Source organism: Caenorhabditis remanei, chromosome II (assembly GCF_010183535.1).
Source record: "Caenorhabditis remanei strain PX506 chromosome II, whole genome shotgun sequence".
In the NCBI taxonomy this organism is placed as follows: Eukaryota; Metazoa; Nematoda; class Chromadorea; order Rhabditida; family Rhabditidae; genus Caenorhabditis; species Caenorhabditis remanei.
This window is the reverse complement of record NC_071329.1, coordinates 868,567-885,957: the sequence shown is the minus strand read 5'-3', so window position 1 is coordinate 885,957 and position 17,391 is coordinate 868,567. Positions and strand designations below refer to the sequence as shown.

Genomic DNA, 17,391 nt, shown 5'->3' with positions numbered 1-17,391 from the left:
GAGTGAATCTTTGTGGGTTTTCAGATCGGATGAGGGTGGGAGGGTAGAGAAAATAGACTTTCGTGCAATCGCGCTCCAATGAGAACGACGGGAAGAGCGGGGGAAATGGAGAGACGCAGAGATGAAAGCTGTTTCTAGAGGATTTCGGTGGAGCGCGTTTGCAACAAACATGCAAATTCAATACAAAAACGTCATTTCTGTACGAAAAGTCGGTAAATGATGTTATACTCCATCAAAATATCGATTTCAAGGAATTTTGTGTATTAAAATCAAATTTTGTCAACTTTTCTTCGTTTTAGATGATTTTTCTTCATTTTTTCGTAGTTGTGGTAGTGCGTATATGCTCAAAACATTGTTTCAATACAGAAGAATGAATTTTGGCGTTTATTTAAAACGAAATCCTGAGAACTGGCTGTGACGATGGGGAAGAGAGAGTGACAACAAACAAATGGGGATGAGATACAACTCAACATGTCATTTTAAAAAGAAAAAAAGAAAAATCGAGATAGAATACAAATTCTATGCGTCATCGTCCGATTCCGGTGGTGTTATTGGGTAGTGAGGGATCTGACGCAAGGCTGCACGAGCAAATTGAAGTCGACGAGCGACTTCTTCGAATTGTGGAGCTGATTCATCGTCGACTGGTCGATTGAACAAGAGCGCGTGCTGGAAACAAATAAGATTGAAGGGTTTTTTGCAAAATTATGGAAAAATGCAGTTTAAATTTTGAGAACACATGTTATACGAGAGCTACCCCAAAACTCCGCCCATAATTTCAGAAGCTCACTTACATCGTCATCATCTTCTTCCTCATATTCATAGTTCAACGGAAGCGAATCCTCCTCGGCGACAACTCGATCCTCCTCACAAGCTGGTGGCTCCTGAATCGGATCCTCGACAGTCCAACAAATCGGGAAAGTGGTTACACGCAAATCGTCTGTTTCCACTTTACGAGACAGCTGAAATACGAGAAAATGCGGATTATGAGGGAGTTTAATTAGGGGAAAATAGAGATTTCTATCTTATATAAATATAAGAATTATAGCCTTTTTTTGAGACATCATAAGGATTTTTGAACTGAACAGACCCGATTCGAGCACAAAATATTAATTTCTGATATTTATTGGGGGGGGGGGTTTCTTACATCAGTGGATTTTCCTCCTTTTCCGCCAGATTCTTCGCTTCTCGACTCTGCCGAATAGGATGTGTTTGGAATGGGGCAGATGATTTCCACGAACTTTTGTTGCCCATAGAAACCTAGAAGTTTCAATGTGCATCTGTCGGCGTTGAGTGTTCTCTCGGATAGTTTGGGATGATTCCCATCAAAGATGAATCTGTGTCTCCCTTGTTTAATTGGTCCAACGACTGCCGATTCGAGAATTTCTTCAAAATCTCCGGACGTCCGTGAGCCGACAAGCATGAGATCCCACACCAATTCTGCAAAATATGTGAAAATAAATGATAATTAGAGTTTTTTTAAACTAGGAAATCGGAGGATTTTTCTCCATTCGTTTTCCTAGTAGTTTTTTTTCCAAAAGCTTACTTCTATCTTCCATATCGTCATTGAGTAGAGATATTTCAATGGAAAGTTTGCTTTCATGCTTCAATTGCGCTTTTTCAACAGTTACACCCATGTTCTGAAAAAAAGAAAGCGTGATACGAAAACAGTTATTACAGAAGAATTGAGGCAAATTAAAAGAAAATATATTGTTGAGAGGGCAACGGAAAGTGTGAGAGTCGACGGAAGCAGGACTATGAACGCGGCGGGAAAAAGAGACTGAATTTCCAAAAACCGGAAGAACATTGGATAATTTACTGATATCCTACACTCACGACTTGCCTCAGGTGGCACGGAAAAGATATAGTGCAAACATCTGGCCATTTCAACTAAATTCTCAGCGTAACGGACAAGGGAAAAAACTTCGAGTTTTGGGGTCAAAACACATAAGTTTTACAGTATTACTGCTGAAAATCGCGGTTTTTAGATAAAAATCCTCATTTTTAAGCGAAAATCATGAATTTTCCTCTGGCGCACCTCAGAGGCGTTATTTATAATTTTAAACTCATGAATTTTCAGTAAAAAATCGCCAAATTTCAGCGATTTTCAGCCTGAAAACGCAAAAATTTGACGTTTTTCAGAAGAATTCGCAGAAAAATCGCAAATTTTCAGCACAAACTGTAGTATTTATAGCATTTTCAGACCATTTTATTCATTCTCCTGCTATAAATCGGAATCCAATCGCTCTGAATCGCTACCTACCAATATGAGCTTCTCATTGTAGTCGGCATCATGGAATTCCGGCACCGTGATGTTGAAATCATCGTGTAGATTCGCAAAATCTTCATCGATATCTGCATTCAACGGAAGATCGGCTTCAAACGAGAATCCATCGCGGAAATTCACTTTCATCTGGAAAAAATTCAGGATTTTCAGTCAAATTTGTGTCAAAATCTGTAAATTTCGTGTCTGGCGCACCTCAGACGCGTTATTTCTCGCGCATAGTCTAAAAATCACGGATTTTCAGCCAATTTCCGGCCATTTTCGTCGTTAAAACCTACTTTCAGATAAGCTTCATTAGTATCAGCCAGTAGATATCGAGTCTTCTTTGAGTAAATCCTCACGATGCCAAGTAGAAAGTGTCCAACTGTTCTGAGAGCCATTTTGACCTGAAAATCCAATTTTTTTAAATAAAATTCTCGAAAAATCGATAAAAACCTTCGGGCGAATCACTTCTTCGATCGCTTGTGGTACATCGGTCTCGTAGATTTGTGCTTTTGTGAGTTTTTTCTCCCAATGAGCGGCCAACCAAATTTTGGCGAGCGGTCCTTTTTTGGCAAGCACAAATTGTGCATAGAACATCTGAAATATGCGTAATTTCGGGTTTTTCAATGAATTTTTGAGTATTTTTCATTAGTTTTAAGCGAAAAAAGCAAAAAATTTCATTCAAAACGATTGAAAATTCAAATTTCACTCAAAATGCGCGAAAAAAGAGAAAAAAACATTTTCAAAAACGGCCGCTTCCCGCCAAGGTCTCGCCACGACCGCGGGGTACGGTAACACTCGTTTCAGCTGTGCGAATTGTCATTCAAATTTATTTTTTGTTGTTTTTGTCACCTTTTCGTTATTTTTAACTGAAATTGCTCATTTTTCGCCGAATTTTTCGAATTTTTTTGTAAAATTAATCAAAAAATTCAATTCTAATCGATTTTTCATTGCAGATATGGCCGATAAGCGCGAACCGATCAAGGTGGACCCCGTCGACGTCGGCGACACCACTGAGCTCGACAATTTGGCACATTTGGCGGCTCATGTAAGTTTTTTGCTCATTTTTCAACTGAAATATTGATTTTTTAGGGCGGAGATGGACGTCTCTTCAAGATGGAGCAAGACTACACGAAGCAAGTCGACGAGGCGCTTCTCAAAGCGAGGGATCTCGCTCAGAAGGACGTGGTGGCCGCTGTGGAGAGCCTCAATAATATTGAGAAGCTCACACGGCTCGGTGCGGATATGAAGAGCAACACCCGAGTGGTGCAATACATGGTAGGATTTTTTTCGCGATTTTTCAAATAAATTTTCAATTTTTCCAGGCAAAACTCTGCTTCGAAGGCCAAAAGTGGGACCTTCTCATGGAAACAATCATGACGCTCTCCAAAAAACGTCTTCTCATCAAGATGGCAATCGCAAAAATGGTTCGTGACGCTGTCGCGATGATCGAGAAGATGCCGACCGAGGAGTTGAAGATGAAATTGATCGAAACATTGAGAACGGTCACAGCCGGAAAGATTTATGTGGAAGTCGAGCGCGCTCGACTCACATCGATGGTCGTGAAGAAGCTGGAAGCTGAGGGAAAGCTCGATGAGGCTGCGACGATGCTTTTGGAGCTCCAAGTCGAGACATATGGATCGATGGAGATGAAGGAGAAGGTGTTGTACCTTTTGGAGCAGATGAGATACTCTCTCGTCCGCAATGACTACGTCCGTGCCACAATCATCTCGAAGAAGATTAATATCAAGTTTTTCAACAAATCCGACGCTGAAGATGTTCAAGATTTGAAGCTGAAATATTACGAATTGATGATTCGCATCGGTCTTCACGACGGAAACTATTTGGATGTGTGTCGCCACCATCGTGAGATCTATGAGACCAAGAAGATCAAGGAGGATTCGGTGAAGGCCACCTCACACCTTCGCTCCGCCGTCGTCTACTGTCTTCTGGCTCCACACACCAACGAGCAATGGGATCTTCTGAATCGAATCGCGATTCAGAGAGAGTTGGAGACGGTGCCCGATTATAAAATCATCCTGGATCTCTTCATCAACCAAGAACTCATCTCATTCAAAGGAACCATTGTGGCGAAATACGAGAAATTGTTGAGACGTGGAACGACTGCCTCTCCGGACACGGGAATCTTCGATAAATCGACTGAAGGAGAGAAGAGATGGTCCGATTTGCATCTTCGTGTCGGAGAGCATGTAAGTTCACTTATTAGCAGCCCACCCCCTATTACAACTGCGCCGTATCGGAAACGAGAGAGTATCGGCGAGAGATGCAGAGTTTTTTCTCGCGCCGACAAGGATTTTGATCTGTTTTTCAGAATAATTTACAAAAACTGAAAATCTGTGTCGGCGCGAGAAAAATTCTGCGTCTCTCTCCGATACTCTCTCTCGTTTGCTATGGAGCGCGGTTGTAAGAGGGGTAGGCTGCTAATTCCTTTAGCTAGAAAGTTTCTTAATTATCGATTTTCAGAATATGAGGATGATAGCAAAGTACTACACACAAATCACATTCGAACGACTGGCGGAACTCCTCGACTTCCCGGTCGACGAGATGGAATCGTTCGTGTGCAATTTGATCGTGAGTGGACACATCACGGGTGCCAAACTCCATCGCCCGTCGCGAATCGTCTACCTGCGTCTCAAAAAGGCGAACGTGGAGCAGTTGGATGTGTGGGCGAGCAACGTGCAGAAGTTGACGGACACACTCAACAAAGTGTCCCATCTTATCTTGAAGGAGCAGATGGTGCACAAGAATTTGGAGCTCGCCGTCACCCCAAGAGCCTAAATTCCCCCCACTTGTGTGTATATTCCGGTCGTCATGTGTATTTTTCTTCTCTCTTTCCCATCTCATTACTTGTTACTGTGCGCCCTTTTCCCCGTTTCTCTGGTTTTATAATTATCATTAATTAATTTTTTTATGAGTTTTCAGTGAATAAAGGCGAGTGCCTGGAGTGAATCTTTGTGGGTTTTCAGATCGGATGAGGGTGGGAGGGTAGAGAAAATAGACTTTCGTGCAATCGCGCTCCAATGAGAACGACGGGAAGAGCGGGGGAAATGGAGAGACGCAGAGATGAAAGCTGTTTCTAGAGGATTTCGGTGGAGCGCGTTTGCAACAAACATGCAAATTCAATACAAAAACGTCATTTCTGTACGAAAAGTCGGTAAATGATGTTATACTCCATCAAAATATCGATTTCAAGGAATTTTGTGTATTAAAATCAAATTTTGTCAACTTTTCTTCGTTTTAGATGATTTTTCTTCATTTTTTCGTAGTTGTGGTAGTGCGTATATGCTCAAAACATTGTTTCAATACAGAAGAATGAATTTTGGCGTTTATTTAAAACGAAATCCTGAGAACTGGCTGTGACGATGGGGAAGAGAGAGTGACAACAAACAAATGGGGATGAGATACAACTCAACATGTCATTTTAAAAAGAAAAAAAGAAAAATCGAGATAGAATACAAATTCTATGCGTCATCGTCCGATTCCGGTGGTGTTATTGGGTAGTGAGGGATCTGACGCAAGGCTGCACGAGCAAATTGAAGTCGACGAGCGACTTCTTCGAATTGTGGAGCTGATTCATCGTCGACTGGTCGATTGAACAAGAGCGCGTGCTGGAAACAAATAAGATTGAAGGGTTTTTTGCAAAATTATGGAAAAATGCAGTTTAAATTTTGAGAACACATGTTATACGAGAGCTACCCCAAAACTCCGCCCATAATTTCAGAAGCTCACTTACATCGTCATCATCTTCTTCCTCATATTCATAGTTCAACGGAAGCGAATCCTCCTCGGCGACAACTCGATCCTCCTCACAAGCTGGTGGCTCCTGAATCGGATCCTCGACAGTCCAACAAATCGGGAAAGTGGTTACACGCAAATCGTCTGTTTCCACTTTACGAGACAGCTGAAATACGAGAAAATGCGGATTATGAGGGAGTTTAATTAGGGGAAAATAGAGATTTCTATCTTATATAAATATAAGAATTATAGCCTTTTTTTGAGACATCATAAGGATTTTTGAACTGAACAGACCCGATTCGAGCACAAAATATTAATTTCTGATATTTATTGGGGGGGGGGGGGGGGGGGGGGGGTTTCTTACATCAGTGGATTTTCCTCCTTTTCCGCCAGATTCTTCGCTTCTCGACTCTGCCGAATAGGATGTGTTTGGAATGGGGCAGATGATTTCCACGAACTTTTGTTGCCCATAGAAACCTAGAAGTTTCAATGTGCATCTGTCGGCGTTGAGTGTTCTCTCGGATAGTTTGGGATGATTCCCATCAAAGATGAATCTGTGTCTCCCTTGTTTAATTGGTCCAACGACTGCCGATTCGAGAATTTCTTCAAAATCTCCGGACGTCCGTGAGCCGACAAGCATGAGATCCCACACCAATTCTGCAAAATATGTGAAAATAAATGATAATTAGAGTTTTTTTAAACTAGGAAATCGGAGGATTTTTCTCCATTCGTTTTCCTAGTAGTTTTTTTTCCAAAAGCTTACTTCTATCTTCCATATCGTCATTGAGTAGAGATATTTCAATGGAAAGTTTGCTTTCATGCTTCAATTGCGCTTTTTCAACAGTTACACCCATGTTCTGAAAAAAAGAAAGCGTGATACGAAAACAGTTATTACAGAAGAATTGAGGCAAATTAAAAGAAAATATATTGTTGAGAGGGCAACGGAAAGTGTGAGAGTCGACGGAAGCAGGACTATGAACGCGGCGGGAAAAAGAGACTGAATTTCCAAAAACCGGAAGAACATTGGATAATTTACTGATATCCTACACTCACGACTTGCCTCAGGTGGCACGGAAAAGATATAGTGCAAACATCTGGCCATTTCAACTAAATTCTCAGCGTAACGGACAAGGGAAAAAACTTCGAGTTTTGGGGTCAAAACACATAAGTTTTACAGTATTACTGCTGAAAATCGCGGTTTTTAGATAAAAATCCTCATTTTTAAGCGAAAATCATGAATTTTCCTCTGGCGCACCTCAGAGGCGTTATTTATAATTTTAAACTCATGAATTTTCAGTAAAAAATCGCCAAATTTCAGCGATTTTCAGCCTGAAAACGCAAAAATTTGACGTTTTTCAGAAGAATTCGCAGAAAAATCGCAAATTTTCAGCACAAACTGTAGTATTTATAGCATTTTCAGACCATTTTATTCATTCTCCTGCTATAAATCGGAATCCAATCGCTCTGAATCGCTACCTACCAATATGAGCTTCTCATTGTAGTCGGCATCATGGAATTCCGGCACCGTGATGTTGAAATCATCGTGTAGATTCGCAAAATCTTCATCGATATCTGCATTCAACGGAAGATCGGCTTCAAACGAGAATCCATCGCGGAAATTCACTTTCATCTGGAAAAAATTCAGGATTTTCAGTCAAATTTGTGTCAAAATCTGTAAATTTCGTGTCTGGCGCACCTCAGACGCGTTATTTCTCGCGCATAGTCTAAAAATCACGGATTTTCAGCCAATTTCCGGCCATTTTCGTCGTTAAAACCTACTTTCAGATAAGCTTCATTAGTATCAGCCAGTAGATATCGAGTCTTCTTTGAGTAAATCCTCACGATGCCAAGTAGAAAGTGTCCAACTGTTCTGAGAGCCATTTTGACCTGAAAATCCAATTTTTTTAAATAAAATTCTCGAAAAATCGATAAAAACCTTCGGGCGAATCACTTCTTCGATCGCTTGTGGTACATCGGTCTCGTAGATTTGTGCTTTTGTCAGTTTTTTCTCCCAATGAGCGGCCAACCAAATTTTCGCGAGCGGTCCTTTTTTGGCAAGCACAAATTGTGCATAGAACATCTAAAATATGCGAAATTTCGGGTTTTTCAATGAATTTTTGAGTATTTTTCATTATTTTTAAGCGAAAAAACCAAAAAAATGCATTCAAAACGGTTGAAAATTCAAATTTCACTCAAAATGCGCGAAAAAAGAGAAAAAAACATTTTCAAAAACGGCCGCTTCCCGCCAAGGTCTCGCCACGACCGCGGGGTACGGTAACACTCGTTTCAGCTGTGCGAATTGTCATTCAAATTTATTTTTTGTTGTTTTTGTCACCTTTTCGTTATTTTTAACTCAAATTGCTCATTTTTCGCCGAATTTTTTGATTTTTTTTGTAAAATTAATCAAAAAAATCAATTCTAATCGATTTTTCATTGCAGATATGGCCGATAAGCGCGAACCGATCAAGGTGGACCCCGTCGACGTCGGCGACACCACTGAGCTCGATAATTTGGCACATTTGGCGGCTCATGTAAGTTTTTTGCTCATTTTTCAACTAAAATATTGATTTTTTAGGGCGGAGATGGACGTCTCTTCAAGATGGAGCAAGACTACACGAAGCAAGTCGACGAGGCGCTTCTCAAAGCGAGAGATCTCGCTCAGAAGGACGTGGTGGCCGCTGTGGAGAGCCTCAATAATATTGAGAAGCTCACACGGCTCGGCGCGGATATGAAGAGCAACACCCGAGTGGTGCAATACATGGTAGGATTTTTTTTCGCGATTTTTCAAATAAATTTTCATTTTTTCCAGGCAAAACTCTGCTTCGAAGGCCAAAAGTGGGACCTTCTCATGGAAACAATCATGACGCTCTCCAAAAAGCGTCTTCTCATCAAGATGGCAATCGCAAAAATGGTTCGTGACGCTGTCGCGATGATCGAGAAGATGCCGACCGAGGAGTTGAAGATGAAATTGATCGAAACTTTGAGAACGGTCACAGCCGGAAAGATTTATGTGGAAGTAGAGCGCGCTCGACTCACATCGATGGTCGTGAAGAAGCTGGAAGCTGAGGGAAAGCTCGATGAGGCTGCGACGATGCTCTTGGAGCTCCAAGTCGAGACATATGGATCGATGGAGATGAAGGAGAAGGTGTTGTACCTTTTGGAGCAGATGAGATACTCTCTCGTCCGCAATGACTACGTCCGTGCCACAATCATCTCAAAGAAGATTAATATCAAGTTTTTCAACAAATCTGACGCTGAAGATGTTCAAGATTTGAAGCTGAAATATTACGAATTGATGATTCGCATCGGTCTTCACGACGGAAACTATCTGGATGTGTGTCGCCACCATCGTGAGATCTATGAGACCAAGAAGATCAAGGAGGATTCGGTGAAGGCCACCTCTCACCTTCGCTCCGCCGTCGTCTACTGTCTTCTGGCTCCACACACCAACGAGCAATGGGATCTTCTGAATCGAATCGCGATTCACAGAGAGAGTTGGAGACAGTGCCCGATTATAAAATCATCCTGGATCTCTTCATCAACCAAGAACTCATCTCATTCAAAGGAACCATTGTGGCGAAATACGAGAAATTGTTGAGACGTGGCACGACTGCCTCTCCGGACACGGGAATCTTCGATAAATCGACTGAAGGAGAGAAGAGATGGATCTTCGTGTCGGAGAGCATGTAAGTTCACTTATTAGCAGCCCACCCCTATTACAACTGCGCCCTATCGGAAACGAGAGAGTATCAGCGAGAGACGCAGAGTTTTTTCTCGCGCCGACATGGATTTTGACCCATTTTTCAGAATAATTTACAAGAAACTGCGAAAATAGGTCAAAAACTTTGCGTCTCTCGTCGAGTTGGCGATGGAGCGCGGTTGTAAGAGGGGTTGGCTGCTAATATCTTTCGCTAGAAAGTTTCTTAATTATCGATTTAATAGGCAAACGTGGAGCAGTTGGATGTGTGGGCGAGCAACGTGCAGAAGTTGACGGACACACTCAACAAAGTGTCCCATCTTATCTTGAAGGAGCAGATGGTGCACAAGAACTTGGAGCTCGCCGTCACCCCAAGAGCCTAAATTCCCCCCACTTGTGTGTATATTCCGGTCGTCATGTGTATTTTTCTTCTCTCTTTCCCATCTCATTACTTGTTACTGTGCGCCCTTTTCCCCGTTTCTCTGGTTTTATAATTATCATTAATTAATTTTTTTATGAGTTTTCAGTGAATAAAGGCGAGTGCCTGGAGTGAATCTTTGTGGGTTTTCAGATCGGATGAGGGTGGGAGGGTAGAGAAAATAGACTTTCGTGCAATCGCGCTCCAATGAGAACGACGGGAAGAGCGGGGGAAATGGAGAGACGCAGAGATGAAAGCTGTTTCTAGAGGATTTCGGTGGAGCGCGTTTGCAACAAACATGCAAATTCAATACAAAAACGTCATTTCTGTACGAAAAGTCGGTAAATGATGTTATACTCCATCAAAATATCGATTTCAAGGAATTTTGTGTATTAAAATCAAATTTTGTCAACTTTTCTTCGTTTTAGATGATTTTTCTTCATTTTTTCGTAGTTGTGGTAGTGCGTATATGCTCAAAACATTGTTTCAATACAGAAGAATGAATTTTGGCGTTTATTTAAAACGAAATCCTGAGAACTGGCTGTGACGATGGGGAAGAGAGAGTGACAACAAACAAATGGGGATGAGATACAACTCAACATGTCATTTTAAAAAGAAAAAAAGAAAAATCGAGATAGAATACAAATTCTATGCGTCATCGTCCGATTCCGGTGGTGTTATTGGGTAGTGAGGGATCTGACGCAAGGCTGCACGAGCAAATTGAAGTCGACGAGCGACTTCTTCGAATTGTGGAGCTGATTCATCGTCGACTGGTCGATTGAACAAGAGCGCGTGCTGGAAACAAATAAGATTGAAGGGTTTTTTGCAAAATTATGGAAAAATGCAGTTTAAATTTTGAGAACACATGTTATACGAGAGCTACCCCAAAACTCCGCCCATAATTTCAGAAGCTCACTTACATCGTCATCATCTTCTTCCTCATATTCATAGTTCAACGGAAGCGAATCCTCCTCGGCGACAACTCGATCCTCCTCACAAGCTGGTGGCTCCTGAATCGGATCCTCGACAGTCCAACAAATCGGGAAAGTGGTTACACGCAAATCGTCTGTTTCCACTTTACGAGACAGCTGAAATACGAGAAAATGCGGATTATGAGGGAGTTTAATTAGGGGAAAATAGAGATTTCTATCTTATATAAATATAAGAATTATAGCCTTTTTTTGAGACATCATAAGGATTTTTGAACTGAACAGACCCGATTCGAGCACAAAATATTAATTTCTGATATTTATTGGGGGGGGGGGGGGGGGGGGGGGGGGGTTTCTTACATCAGTGGATTTTCCTCCTTTTCCGCCAGATTCTTCGCTTCTCGACTCTGCCGAATAGGATGTGTTTGGAATGGGGCAGAGGATTTCCACGAACTTTTGTTGCCCATAGAAACCTAGAAGTTTCAATGTGCATCTGTCGGCGTTGAGTGTTCTCTCGGATAGTTTGGGATGATTCCCATCAAAGATGAATCTGTGTCTCCCTTGTTTAATTGGTCCAACGACTGCCGATTCGAGAATTTCTTCAAAATCTCCGGACGTCCGTGAGCCGACAAGCATGAGATCCCACATCAATTCTGCAAAATATGTGAAAATAAATGATAATTAGAGTTTTTTTTAAACTAGGAAATCGGAGGATTTTTCTCCATTCGTTTTCCTAGTAGTTTTTTTTCCAAAAGCTTACTTCTATCTTCCATATCGTCATTGAGTAGAGATATTTCAATGGAAAGTTTGCTTTCATGCTTCAATTGCGCTTTTTCAACAGTTACACCCATGTTCTGAAAAAAAGAAAGCGTGATACGAAAACAGTTATTACAGAAGAATTGAGGCAAATTAAAAGAAAATATATTGTTGAGAGGGCAACGGAAAGTGTGAGAGTCGACGGAAGCAGGACTATGAACGCGGCGGGAAAAAGAGACTGAATTTCCAAAAACCGGAAGAACATTGGATAATTCACTGATATCCTACACTCACGACTTGCCTCAGGTGGCACGGAAAAGATATAGTGCAAACATCTGGCCATTTCAACTACATTCTCAGCGTAACGGACAAGGGAAGACTGTCCGGAGCGAAAGAACAGAATACTCTTGCCTAAAAAGTAGGACATGAGCAATAAGTCGTCGCCGACACGCGACGCGACCGCTCGCAAGCGACGGCATACGTGTCGGCGTGAGAGCATGTGAAAATAAGAGGCGTTGGGTCGATTGGAGCGCATTTGCTGAGTTTAGAATAATTTAGCGGGAGATTTGAATTAGAATAAATTATATTTAGATTTTTTTGTCAAAACTGAGCTTTTGCGCCAATTTTGAACTGTAAATTTGGATTTTCGTTCGAAAAAAAAACTGAAAAAATTCAAAAATATAGGATTTTTAATAAAAACGAAATGAGAAATTCAGTTTATGGGTCAATATAAGCTATTTTCAATAATTTCAGAGCTAACAACCTATTTGAACACTAATTTACGTGATTTGTGCTTGTAAAACTGCTAAAATTTAGAATTTTTTTGTCAAAACTGAGCTTTTGCGCCAATTTTGAACAGGTTTTTTGCGTTTTCGTTCAAAAAAAAGCTGTAAAATCCAAAAAATATAGGATTTTTTATAAAAAAGAAATGAGAAATTCAGTTTTATGGTTAAATTGAAGCATAAAAACGCGAAATGGCGCGTCGAATAGAAATGGCGGGTCGGTGTGGGACAGGGACGAGCGGCAATGTATTATTCAGTTTTCAAGCTGAATTCGACAAAAGCAACACAAAAATCGATATATTTTGATTTTCTAAAAGAATTTTTTATTAATGGCTTTAGGCCAAGCGAAGGTGTCGGTCAATTACGGTCACAGTCGTTGACAGGTGTGCGACGTGGCGAGACCCGAGAAGGAAATAGCGTGCGCCTTTGACTGGAGAGACGCAGACACAACGAATGGCGGCGATTTGAATTGAATGGGATAAAAACGAAAAAAATGAAGTTTTTAATCATTATATTTTAATGAATTTTAATGCAATGCTTATGTATTGTTGCATTTTTCCAGTAAAAATTAAGAAAAACATGTCGGAAACGACTCGTTTTGTCACGAAGCTTCAGTGTGAGTCCCCCGGGAAATGCTGTTTCGGGAAATTTCCCGGGAAATTACCGGGAAATTTTTACCGAAAATTTCCCGGTAAAATTCCGGGAAGTTCGGGAAATCCGGGATTTTTTCCGGGAAATTACTGAGAATTACTATATGACTTGCAAAATTTCGGGTACCAGTCTGACAACCAGGGTTCGACCCCAACTGCCTTTTTCCTTAATTTTTATCATCAGAATTCATTTTTTACATAGAAATTGAATGAATGTAATGCGAAATCTGTCTACATTTGACACGCACATTTTGATTCTGAGTCGTTTCGAAAAGGAACAGTTCTGAAAAGAGGCACTTGTAATCTAGAACATGCTTCGGTTCAGGAATGATAAGTTATGGAAGACATACCAAGTTTTTTGTAGGCATTTCGCCACTGAAAGACGAAAACAACAATCAAAATAAAAGGTAACGGTAGGGATCGAACCCTGGTTCACAGGGTCATAGAATGTCCATATGAAGCAACTGCGCTCCAAACAAATTAGCGTAAAATTAGCGCGAAATTCAAAAAAATTTATCCAAAAAAATGTTTTTTGTGTTTTAAAAATTTGTATTTTTCTCTTTTTTAGTGAATTCGATATTTTTTGTGCGAAGTTTTCTCGAAAATAGCGAGAAAAATGGAAGAAAAGTCAGCTTCATTCGAAAAATTTCACTCCCTATCGTTCGTCTTACTGTGTCCACGTTAAAAGGTCCCGCATGCGGGCGGCATTTTGCTGATCGGCAACTCGCTTGGCAGCCTGCCAAGTCGTGTGCAAACGCGCTTCACTGAGCTTCCGGTTTCGCGGGAAAATTTTTTGAATTCATATGGACAAAATTTGACCCTGTGTGGTTGTCAGATTGACACCAAAAAGTCAAAAACAGAAAACAAAAAAGTTTTGCCACTAGTGGGAGTCGAACCCTGGTTGTTAGATTTGTACATAAATGAAATTTCCCGGGAATTTCCCGGGAAGTTTACTTCCCGGAACTAGAAATTTCCCGGGAAATTTCTCGGGAATTAACCGGGAATTAACCGGGAGAGCACAGCAGGAAGAGACGAAATTCGAAGGAGTTTACTCTGAAAGGACTACTACACTACGGGATATTGAAAGTACGGAAAAAATACAAAAAGAAGAAATAGACCTGAAAAAAAGTTTGGTATGATTGTTGCAGTTGTTTGTTGACGAAAACGTAGTTGTGTTGTGTGTCGCTGTTGCTGGAGAATGGACTAATTGATTCTGAAGATAAATAATTGATTAAATGAAAACAATTGTATTGAATAATAAAGGAAACGTTGCTCCTTTATAAATCTTTTTAAAGTTTCGAGGAGCTGATGAGAAATTCTATCAGTTTTAGCTCAAACCATGACCGAAACAAGTCCGAAAACCGAGATATTGTCGCGACAAAAAAGTTCCGACATTTTTTACCGACGCGTGTTTGCGGACATAGTGCTAAATTATTAAATTTTGCATTGAGTCCGCAAACACGCGTCGGTAAAAAATGTCGGAACTTTTTTATTTCGATAATAACGCACGATAAGTTAGTGGAGAAACTACAAAGAGAACTGACAACTCTCAATGGAAGATTTACACCACTTATTGAGCACAATGAAAATCTTAAAAAGGAAATAGAAATGATGAAAGGGGAGAAGGAATCGGTTGAAATGAGAGTTGTAGAGATGGAGAAAAGAAATGAAATTCTGGAAAGCATAATTAAGGTGAAAAAAGGAAGTGTACAAAAAAATGAATAAAAATTTAGAAAGAAATGGATAACAACGATTTTCTACGTGATTCATTAGAATATGAAAAGGGGAAGAGTGAAGTATTATCCGAGCGTGTTGCAACCGCCCATCACTTGAAGAATATTGCTATCCGAGAAGGGAAAGAGAAGAAAAATAAGAATGAGTTGATGAAAGTTGAGAAAGATCAAGTGAAGGAAAGATTGGATAAAACACATTTAAAACAGCTGAAAAACAACGAGATGGTTTTAAAAGAACAGAGAATAAGTGTGATTTTTAAGATGAAAAAAGAGGAAAGGAAAAGGAATCGATACAAAACTTGTCTTTCTCGTGTCATCCCTCCATATGACGGACTCGCCAGTAGAAAAGGACAATATAACAGAATAGAAAAAGCTTTTTCCTATCTACAGTATCTGGGAGGTTAATTTGGTTTACAATAAGGCGAATATCTGAAAAATATTGTTTAGGTACTAATTCAAAACATTTCTACAAGGATATAGTTTTTAAATGGAGAGAAAAATAGTTCTGAAGCTAAAACTAACTGATAAAGAGGCATTTCGTCTTTATCACTGAACCAGAATTACTCGTCACCGGTATAAGTTGATGAAAAGAGAGTTCAAAGCTAATGGAGTTGTCGATCCTCTTCCTCACATTCAAGAAATCGTTTCAATTGAGGGTGATGTTGTCTCGAAAGAAATTTTCATAGTGAAACAAGAGAAGAGTGTGAAGGAATATAGAGATGAGTAGTATAATGTAGGATTTCCAGAAATTCGCTTCTTTTTGATATCATTTCTATGAACTTTCTTTTTGCAATCCATCTGCGCGGCCCAAGTCAATAGATAATCAAAGCCAATTCTTTGTGCTAATCCAGAGATAATGTGAAGGCTGCCTGGAATGAAATTTGATGATATCACTGACTTGAACAAAGGTTCGGAGCCTGCTTTGACGTTATAAACCGGTTTTTTTTGAAGTTCCCTTCCAACTGCTTTCTACATACGATTCTTCAGTTCTAAGCTCGATATCTTCACCTCTTTTGTAGTTTTTGATGAGTAGCTTAGCTTCTTTTTGCAAAACAAGCAGGAATACGTTGCAGCTCCTCCCTGATGGAATAAGACACCTGTTCTGGACTTTTATATTTCAGTTTGTTTTAGGTACATTCGGTGTAGATTGCAATCCTTTATTATCCCGGTATAGCAAGGAGAAGGACTTGCCGTCCTTCAACGGAGGTGTAACGGATCAACTTGATCCGTTACACCTCCCCCCATCATCTCAAGAATTGTCGTCCTCGAAAAGTCAAATGTGTGCGTGTGAGCATTTTTGACGAATTTTCCTCCTTGGTGACATGAATGACTGGAGTAGACTCTCTGTTAATACTGGCCGACTTGATGACTGTATAACTCCTTTTTGATGTCTCCGTGATATCCTTTCATTCCATCCTCTCCATTCCAACCCATTCCTCCTTCCTTGTTCTTCCATCTTCTTCTTCCTTCTTCTGCTGACTCTACTTTTAGCCCTCTCTCACATGTGATACGGGTAATTGGGTCGGGAAACAGTGGGTGAGTTAACAAGAACACTTATAGTGTAAACAGGTATAAGACTTACAAGGTCGATTCAAAAATAGGTGGGATGCTCAAGAAAATCTTCCTTAGATAGGGACTGTGTGTGGGTAAGTAAAACGAAACATGCTTTGGGTCAGTAAAACAAAGACGTGCAGGACGTGGCCTAACATAGAAACAGTTACGAAAATTATCAGATGCATAAGGGTCTGGGAAATGCTTAAGAAAACAAACTACGGGGATCCTGGCTGACTTGGAGTTGTTGTATCCAGAAGCTCCACAACGTCTCCTTGTACTGGATTCTGATGTTCCGAGTTCACTTGTTGATTGTTGACTTCTTGTGAATCATCCGATTCGACTTCTTGTGAATCATCCGATTCGACTTCTTGTGAATCATCCGATATACAATAAATGTCACTGGAGGTCAGGTAAAGTCCCTCACGAGACTAAACCGGAGAAAAGGAAACCGGGAAATAAGGAGAATTATAAAATATGTGTTGGGCAAGGGGAAGGAGAATTAGAAAAAAAAAATCAGAATCGTGCAATGTTATTCACAAGAAGAGAGTTGAATTCCGATGGGCAAAGGAAATGAGGGACATTAATAGTTAAGGCATTCCAAATAGGTATTACAGTTGAGAAAAAATTAGAGCAATTAGGATTTATACAGATAAGAGACATTGGGCGACGGGAGGAGGAACTTAACCTGACATGGGTCTCAAGACTAGGAAAATATGAGGCGCCGATTATAAGATTGTATAAGAGAAGTAGTTGCGCTTTGAGCCTACGGTGGCGCATAGAAAAGAGGTCAAGTTGGGAGAGGCGATCAGAGTAGGATCGATAAGGTGTGTTACAGCGTTGAAGAATTTTTCGC

General features: G+C 40.5%; 6 protein-coding genes across 6 annotated transcripts; 3 read left to right on the top strand and 3 right to left on the bottom strand.

Annotated features, from left to right (window-relative positions):
* Positions 1-519: 519 nt before the first annotated feature.
* On the bottom strand, positions 520-4,128 carry GCK72_003803 (uncharacterized protein; the record flags this gene model as incomplete). The annotated part of the gene is made up of 8 exons (XM_053724255.1): positions 520-666; positions 792-959; positions 1,145-1,437; positions 1,544-1,637; positions 2,261-2,410; positions 2,560-2,667; positions 2,717-2,860; positions 3,934-4,128. 8 exons carry the CDS (start codon positions 4,126-4,128, stop codon positions 520-522), a joined length of 1,299 nt encoding a protein of 432 aa, XP_053588449.1.
* GCK72_003802 (uncharacterized protein) lies at positions 3,222-5,062 on the top strand (the record flags this gene model as incomplete). The annotated part of the gene is made up of 4 exons (XM_053724254.1): positions 3,222-3,311; positions 3,356-3,541; positions 3,589-4,473; positions 4,748-5,062. 4 exons carry the CDS (start codon positions 3,222-3,224, stop codon positions 5,060-5,062), a joined length of 1,476 nt encoding a protein of 491 aa, XP_053588448.1.
* Positions 5,063-5,745: 683 nt separating this feature from the next.
* Positions 5,746-9,705, bottom strand: GCK72_003800 (uncharacterized protein; the record flags this gene model as incomplete). Its single annotated transcript, XM_053724252.1, has 8 exons — positions 5,746-5,892; positions 6,018-6,185; positions 6,384-6,676; positions 6,783-6,876; positions 7,500-7,649; positions 7,799-7,906; positions 7,956-8,099; positions 9,589-9,705. 8 exons carry the CDS (start codon positions 9,703-9,705, stop codon positions 5,746-5,748), a joined length of 1,221 nt encoding a protein of 406 aa, XP_053588446.1.
* GCK72_003801 (uncharacterized protein) lies at positions 8,461-9,617 on the top strand (the record flags this gene model as incomplete). Its single annotated transcript, XM_053724253.1, has 3 exons — positions 8,461-8,550; positions 8,595-8,780; positions 8,829-9,617. The coding sequence occupies 3 exons, from the start codon at positions 8,461-8,463 to the stop codon at positions 9,615-9,617; spliced, it is 1,065 nt and encodes a 354-aa protein (XP_053588447.1).
* A 1,077-nt stretch (positions 9,706-10,782) lies between the features above and the next one.
* On the bottom strand, positions 10,783-11,914 carry GCK72_003799 (uncharacterized protein; the record flags this gene model as incomplete). Its single annotated transcript, XM_053724251.1, has 4 exons — positions 10,783-10,929; positions 11,055-11,222; positions 11,424-11,716; positions 11,824-11,914. The coding sequence occupies 4 exons, from the start codon at positions 11,912-11,914 to the stop codon at positions 10,783-10,785; spliced, it is 699 nt and encodes a 232-aa protein (XP_053588445.1).
* A 3,076-nt stretch (positions 11,915-14,990) lies between these two features.
* On the top strand, positions 14,991-15,389 carry GCK72_003798 (uncharacterized protein; the record flags this gene model as incomplete). Its single annotated transcript, XM_053724250.1, has 1 exon — positions 14,991-15,389. The coding sequence occupies one exon, from the start codon at positions 14,991-14,993 to the stop codon at positions 15,387-15,389; it is 399 nt and encodes a 132-aa protein (XP_053588444.1).
* Positions 15,390-17,391: the final 2,002 nt, after the last annotated feature.